Source organism: Arachis hypogaea, chromosome 19 (assembly GCF_003086295.3).
Source record: "Arachis hypogaea cultivar Tifrunner chromosome 19, arahy.Tifrunner.gnm2.J5K5, whole genome shotgun sequence".
In the NCBI taxonomy this organism is placed as follows: Eukaryota; Viridiplantae; Streptophyta; class Magnoliopsida; order Fabales; family Fabaceae; genus Arachis; species Arachis hypogaea.
This window is the reverse complement of record NC_092054.1, coordinates 131456604-131464675: the sequence shown is the minus strand read 5'-3', so window position 1 is coordinate 131464675 and position 8072 is coordinate 131456604. Positions and strand designations below refer to the sequence as shown.

At 35.0% G+C, this 8072-nt stretch overlaps 1 protein-coding gene across 4 annotated transcripts; it reads right to left on the bottom strand.

Moving 5' to 3' along the window:
- Positions 1-2497: 2497 nt before the first annotated feature.
- Positions 2498-6835, bottom strand: LOC112776859 (cellulose synthase-like protein G2). Of its 4 annotated transcripts, none has more exons than XM_072228745.1 (9): positions 6117-6835; positions 5833-6031; positions 5351-5458; positions 4946-5068; positions 4598-4810; positions 4420-4519; positions 4173-4345; positions 3747-4094; positions 2498-3189 (listed from the first exon to the last, which is right to left on the bottom strand). In XM_072228745.1, exons 1-9 carry the CDS (start codon positions 6533-6535, stop codon positions 2647-2649), a joined length of 2226 nt encoding a protein of 741 aa, XP_072084846.1. In that variant the 5' UTR covers positions 6536-6835; the 3' UTR covers positions 2498-2646. The 4 variants fall into 4 exon arrangements, with proteins under 4 accessions (XP_072084846.1, XP_025676911.1, XP_072084844.1 ...); XM_025821126.3 differs by having other exon boundaries at positions 4946-5083; positions 6117-6833; XM_072228743.1 differs by having other exon boundaries at positions 4946-5083; positions 5833-6052; positions 6117-6810.
- Between the last annotated feature and the right edge of the window lie 1237 nt (positions 6836-8072).

The following is an 8072-nucleotide window of genomic DNA, read 5'->3' as shown; positions in this document are numbered from 1 at the left end:
GAATAAAAAATTAAATTAATATTTAAACTATAATTGTTTGAATTAAAATTTACAATTGAAAATATCAAAAAGAGAAACAATAAAATTAAAAGATACATAGAGTCATAGAGAGTTATATAAAAAAATATTTAAAATTTACTTTTTGATAAAGAGAAAATGATTAGTAAAAAAGAAATAGAAAAAAATTGAAAATATGAAATTAAGAAAAGTGTTTAAGAGAATAAGAGAGTGGTGACGGCTGGAATTTGAGAATGAAAAAATACTAAATTTAATTAAGTTATAAATGACCATTTATACTCATGAGAGATGAAAACGCTGACATTTGTACCCATGATAGCCTGAAACTAAAGTTATACCCATGATAGATGCCCTCCATGTGACAAAAGTGCCCTGACTTGGATCTGAGCTTGGTTCGTAGGAATCCAATCCTACGTGCCACTCCAAACCCCCAAACCCTTTAAATATAATCTAATTTTAATTTATAATTTTATTCCCCATCTTCTCTTCCCCAATTCCTAACTCTGAAACCCTACCACCGCTCTCATTCCTTGCTACCACCATAGCCATCAACATCATCGACTCACCGTTCTCCCTTCTCGACGTTTCTGCCTCTTCCTCAACAGTCTCTTTCTCCTCTCATCGTCAACATCAACAACCTCATCCTTATTAAGGTTTTTTGAATCTTCCAAATTCCCAAAATTTTTCATCATTTCTCACTTCTCACTGGCGCCACTCACGAAGGGCGTAACCTTCCTCTGATCCCATCTCTGTAGGCGCTGGAAGCACTGGTTCGTCTGAGATAAAAACGCTGTCGTCGTGGTAGCCGTTGTCGTTACCATTTTCTGCTACATGCACCAGTTCGAAGGGAGACTGGAGTAGCTTGGATCCAGATACAAAACAGGAAGTTTCAAACCGGGGAAGAAATGCCACTAGGTCAGGTTATCTTGATGAAGCGGTTTAAGGTAGAAAGGTGGTATAGTAGGCTAAAGTTGAAGTTACAGGCTTTATAAGCTGAACCCGAAGATGTCTGGTGAAGTAGACGGAGAAGTGTGGTCAACGACGGGGACATTGCTGCTGGAGAAGTTGGAGTAGCCACCGTATCCAGAGAAGTTGTCTTTGTCGGCGTGGTTTTGGTGGTGATCGGAGTCGACGCTGTAGGTATCAAAAGCAGACATGTCTTCTGTCTCTATGTTATTTTTGTTCTCTCTCTCTTCTGTACAAAGATGGGTGCTTCGTTTGCTTAGCTTAATTGAATAATTGTACTCAGAGAAAGAGAGAGATGCTGTTAAAAATTAGAACATTTATTCGAGAAATAAATATTACCAACACGTTCATATCTGCGTTCCTCAATCGCGGGTCCTTTTCTCCTTCACTTTGATTTTTTGTGTTACTAATTTGTGGAGTGTCTGATTTTTTTTCAAAGTTTGAATTTTTTTTCCATAATTGATGAAGAGGAGAATGAGTATGGGAAAGAGATAGATGAAGACGAGGGAGACGATGATGCTGTTGTTTTCCTTGAAAATTCTTACTACCTGCACGGTTACTGGGCTGGCTTGGTTGACCGGTATGAAGAGATGGTTGAGAAGTACCATCCCGGATTTGGAGTGCGGAAGAGGAAGGGGAGGTGGAGAAGGTGAGGATGAAGAAAGAGTGGTTGGAAAGCATGAGAGTGAGGAGGGTGTCCTTGATGGGGTTAGAGGTGGTGGAGAGGGAGAAGAGGATGGCTTTGTCGGCGTGAAGGGCGGAGTGGATGGTGAGGGAGCGAGTGTTGAGGAAGAAGGGGCCAGAGTGGGGTTTGAAGAGTGAAGAGTGGGGTCTAGAGAGAGAGAGTGTGTGTGAGTAAGAGAGAGAGGGGTTGAAGATAAGGGAGGGAGTGCCACGTAGGATCGGATTCCTACGAACCAAGCTCAGATTCAAGTCAGGACATTTTTGTCACACAGAGGGCATCTATCATGGGTATAACTTTAGTTTCAGGCTATCATAGATACAAATATCAGCGTTTTCATCTCTCATGGGTATAAATGGTCATTTATTCAATAGTTAAAATAATAAAAAGATAAAATAAATTTAAAACTTTAAATAATTAAATTTAATTTATTTGTAGTGAAGTTATTTAAAATTTAAAATAAAATATATATATATATATATATATATATTGAAATGGGAGTGGAGACAAGTGCCCCTAGTGTAACACCGTAGGTCCGTGCTTAGTGGTACTAATTCATCACTCTGTTAAGTAAGTCACTACAGTACTAAAAATAGGGCATTCTGACTGCTGTTTTCGGAAATTAATCTCGGACCTAAATAGTTTAATTGGGATATCAGGGGCCATTTTAAAATTTTAGTCGTTGTTTTTCTAGACAAATACAAATACCGAAGAGTTAATTGTTCACTCGCCTAAATACAAATAAACTATCGGATCATTTGACCTACTTTCGTAGCAAATTATATTTAATAATACAAATGCAAATAATATTATGAAAAATAACACCAAAGCTATATGAATGTTTTTCGCAAGGTAGCATAAATAGAATACTACACTCAGTGGCTGAGTTTGAAAAGATTTTTTGAGAACAAAAGATTTTAACATAAAGATTATATATTAATACTACACTCAGTGGCTAAATTCCGCCCCTACTACTACACTTATCTTAGGAGAGGAGAAAGTACAAAATGAATAATAGTTACCAAAAAGTTAGAAAGTATAATCACTGAAGTTGAAATGCTTCCTTTGTCTTTTCTTATCAGCCCTTCAATGATGGGATAATTCACAACAATGACATAACATGGAAGCAATAGCTGCATGAACATGCTGTTCCAATCTCCAACTGAAGCCACTCTATAGATTCCCCCAAAGAAGCAACTCATGTTGAAGATTATGATTGCAACCATTGGAACAAGAAACATTTTTGATGTCCTGAAATCATACTTGTCCATTTGGTACAACATGGTTTGTTCATGATCCTCCACTTTGTTGGTCGGCATGAAACTACCCTCTCTTAGACCAAGTTTTTTGAGTGTTGCATCCAACAATCCATAGAAGTGGCATGTGACTGATTTCATCATCCATATCCTTTGTTCTATTATCCACTTTCTGAATGTTCCTCCAGTTGTGAGGACTTCAACTAAGTGTTTTGTTAGAGATGATAGGAAGATGAACAGAAAAATGAAGAAAATTGGGTCTGAGACCTGACACACAAAATAAAGCATTAGAGTCATTATGTCACAATATGTGAAGCAAATATAACAAGTGAATGTTGAATTCAATGTTTAAAGATACATTTATCGTACTTAGTTTAACTAGGGGCACACTGCTCTATCAATTTATTACTAGTACTGTTAGATAATTATTTTTATAGTTTAAAATGAATCTATATATTCTCTTGTATAAATTTTCATCTTCACACTATAATTGACCAATTAACTATTACTATTTTATTGATAGGTCATGTTAAGTGACATGTTAATTAGCATGACACGTGGCATTGACTAATGATGGGATACTAGCTGCAGTGTTAATTAAAGACATTAGACATAAATATTCTGTGTTATTGACTGATAATGTGACACTACCTATGATGAATGTCATGTGGTGCATCACATAATTAGTTAATGTCACGTAACATGACATGATGATGTATCACCAAAGGACTAAAATAACCTTTATAAATACAATCTCAGAGACTAAACTGAACTTTGAAAGGGGAAAAATAATATAAGAGATGAATCTTTTAGTTGTTTGGTACCTTAGGGTAGAGGGAAAATCCATATAGTAGACAAAGTTGAGGGACAATGGCAAAACACCAAAGAGGCAAACAATAAAGAGGGAAATATGTAAGCTCAGAAACACAAAGGCTTTGAAGTAGGGACATCCTTAGAGGTCCATATATAAGAGGGCAGAACCTGCTTGAACCAATGTCAAGAAGACCAGAACCCCATCTTGTTCCTTGAATTAGCAATTCATTCAGGTTAGTTGTACTGTTTCCAAGGAACTGTGGCTTAGGTGGATCACAAAAAACTGAATTCCAACCATTGCAATTCAGCATGAATCCAGTGTGAACATCTTCACATACAGTACCATACAAGAATCCAATCTGTAATAAGGAATAAGCACATTGAAAGTCATTGTGTTAATGGAGAAAAAAAACATAGATATTCTTAATCTTTATTACCTCTTGACCCCATTTAGTGTTAGTTTCATAGTTACATGAAGCCAAAAGTAGAGTCTCTTCATCAGGTAAAGCTTTCCCGCCATTCACCAAATCAGGAGTGAAATTCTGTTGTTTTAAGGATTTGATTAACTTGTTGGATGTGCCAAATTGTTGTTGGGGTTCAAGTTCAGTGCCTAACAATGAGTATGCAGTTGTGATACTCATATCTAAAGCAAAAACAACTGAATAATTTCATCATGTTCTGTACCTTTGATTTTGTAATTTCCATATAGAGCTTCCCTTTTCATATAGAATCCTGTGCCAGACAACACAGGCCCCCTAAGTCCATCCATACCTTGCCATAGAACCTAAGTTATGGGAAAAGAAACTTAGTAAATGCTACTTTTTTGAAGATGTAGATATGTATTTGGTATGCTCTACTTTACTTTGTATGCTGATCTGTGCTGACTATCATATATATCATTCTTGCTTATGTTGTGAAATTTCTGTGGGAATTGCACATATGCAAGGGAAGGTGATAGCTTTGGATCAAGGTGGAAACACAGTGCTTGTCGCGCTGAATCCGGCTCGCTGCAGAACATGTCACAGTCCAGCACTAGAATGTATGGAGAATTGCTCATCACGGCAGAGACGCGATACTGCAACATGACAAAGTAAATGCAAATATCAAGGCTCTTGCTCATACTTGTGAATGGTTTGAGTTTAAGAATTTTGTTTTGTTCCAAGAAAATGCCTTGAATAATGAATAAATTTAGAGATGTAGAGAATTTTACAAGTGCATTGAGTGCTCCAGCTTTGAAATGGTGAGGATGAGAAGGCTTTTTCTCGCGGGAAACGTATACAAGACTAGGCAAATTCACAGGCTCTATTTCATCTCTGCTATCTTCTTGTATCACCTGCCAAGAACATACCTGATTTTGTTGTCATATGACTGAAATTCATTGTAAACACCATCCAGCACCTCAGAGAAAATTACTGTGCTCTCTATATGTAACACAAACATTGCAAAGGCCAAATTAAAGCACTGGTTTGGTTCAAGCACTTATATTAATCAAGTCCACAGGTTTGAATTTGATTCATCTGAACTATAATTGAACAAATAGAGCCTACCAAGCTTTGAATTTAGCTAATTAAACCATAATCAAGCTACTTTTTTTAAAAAAATACTCATACTATACCTCAATGATAGATGCATGATTTTGACTTGTTATGCCAGTAGCATCTCCAGAGTGAACCTCATCTTCTCTAAATCTTAACATGTCTTCTTTGAAAACCTCATACTTTTCCTGAAGAGAACCACATAAATGAAGCATTGGTCAATGGTCATAAAATCCAAAAAACATTTCATAGAAAGTTAACTTCAACATCTGATATATACAGAGTAAAGCATGTTCCTAACTTTCACAATTTTCTTCAAAAACATACCTAATATTTAATTTCATTCAAATTTGTCCATGATATTTTCGATTTGTGTTAAAGCTACGCCTAAACGTTTTCAATTTTGTCCCAAACGTTCAGGGGTAATTTTGACACAAATAAAAAACGTTAGAAACAAAATTGAATGAAATTAAACGTCAGAAATATTTTTGAATAAAAAATCACAAACTTTAGGATCAAATTTTATCCATATATATATATTAAAATAAATAAAATCTTCCACCTTGATCATTTTCCTATGTGCAACAAACTCCATGTCCCCGCCAAAATCATCATCACTCTCTTGAGAAGAAAAGTAAGCTTTGGGGCACCTACACCTTATTCTGTATCTTGTGCAGAAGGGAATCCACCACCTTGCAAACTTCCATGCCACTCTCATCCCATTCAAGGTAACTGCTGAACCCCCATCATCAGAAACATACCTAAGTTGTAAAAGTACAAACCTGTGTTAAACAAATTAGAAGCATACATGAACAAAATTGAAGAATTTGTAGCTAGAAAACATACAGATGAAGCTTATGTGGAGGGTAATCAAGTGCCATGGCTGATAACAAAGTGTTCATGACATCAATAGTAGGCTCCTTAGTAGGATCTGCAGTGCATATGAACACATCAATATGAGGAAGCTTTTGATCTTCAGGTAGCCTTTGAGGGAACACAGTTCTTGAAATTGGGTTCCATCTATATGCTTGGCCTAGTATCCAAATGAAGGAAAGAATGATCTCAGATAAAAATACAAGAATCCAGGGTAACAATAATGGTGGTGTTGCTCTAGGTTGAAAGAAGTAACAGAGTCTGTAATAGAATAAGAAGCACAAAGCAATAGAGTGGAGAAGCATGTGTAGCCTATTGGTGAAGATCATAGGCTTGTTGACATGGGAGATATTCAGAGGAAGAGTAGTAGTTTCCTCCATATTGGAATTCATGTATTTGCTCTTCAAATTTTCAACTGGTTTTGCAGATCATAGCTGATATGTGCTTCTCATAGAAAAATGATAGAACTTAGAAGTTAGAACATGGTGATGATGATGATCAAAACTAGTACTATGTAGTTTACTGCTAAGATGGACTATTGTTCCTTGAGAAAAGTCCAAAATAGATTTTTGTTGGAGAATGTTGTCATGATGCAGAAAATTATGTCCAGAACAAGTCAAAGTCAAGGGGAAAAAATCATATCATAGTTAAAGCCTTAAAGGTGTATTGACGCGAATGCTAGTGCGTTCCATGCTTCATTTCATAGGAAATTTGAATTTAAATTATCCCCCAAAACTAAATAAAAAAAATATCTAAAATGAGTAAATAATCCAATTAGTTCTTGAAAGATCACTCGATCTTTAAATTAATTTTCGAAAATTTTTTTAATTAAATTTGTCTTTTAAAACTTTTAAATTAGTCGTGTTAGCTCTTCCGTCACTTTTATTACTAACGACGACGTCAGAGTTTGTTGATGTGGTATATTAAGTAATATTATAACACACACTTAGTAGTCCTAATTGACAATTAATATGATTAGTTTATGAAAGTAGATCAAATCAACTTAAATAGAGGGATTTCAATGTTTTAAATTCTCCCCTTAATTAGGTTTTGATTTTATCTAATTTCATAAACTTATTATGTTAATAGTTAATTAAGACTCTTAAGTGTGTGTTGTGGTGTCACGTAATGTATTACATTATCAAATTTTGACACTATAAAAAAATGATAAAGGACTAACATGACTAATTTAAAACCTTTAAAAGACGAATTTGATTAAAAAAAATCTTTCGGAGACCCATTTGGAGAACGAGTGATCTTTTTTGAACTAATTTGACCATTTACTCCATCCAAAATCTAAAAAAAAATTAAAACTAAATGAACAAAAATATCCAAAATCATTGTAAAACGAATATATAAAATCTAATAGAAATAAATATCAGAAACGTCACAAAAAAAGTATCCAAAATCTAACAAAAAAAGAGATATCCAAAATCATTTAAAAAAACTCAAAACATAACAAAACGACACATTCAAAAATATTAAAAAAAGGACATCTGAAAATTAAGAAAAGAAACATTTAAAACTATTAATAAAATAATTTAAAACCTAAAAAGAAGAACCGTCTAAAACATAAGAAAAAGAAACATTTAAAACTTATAAAAAAGATACATCCGAAAGTTAGGAAAAAAAAATTCAAAACTAATTAAAAGAATCGTCCAAGACCTAAAAGAAGAAAAATACCGTGTGCAGCGTAATCATGGCAGTCGCTCTCTCGTGCGTCATCGACTGTGAAGGAGGCGCTGCTTCTGCCCACAGACGCGCTGGTGTGTGGGTGATGGGAGGCACAGCGCTGCGGCGCGAATTTGGCGAAGAAGAATATGCGCAACGCAAATACTAAGGGAGCTTTTTTTGAAATTTAAAAAGTTAGCTCAAGTTAGTTGCATACATAGTTAGTTACCTATACTTTTTCTTTCATATATTTTACCA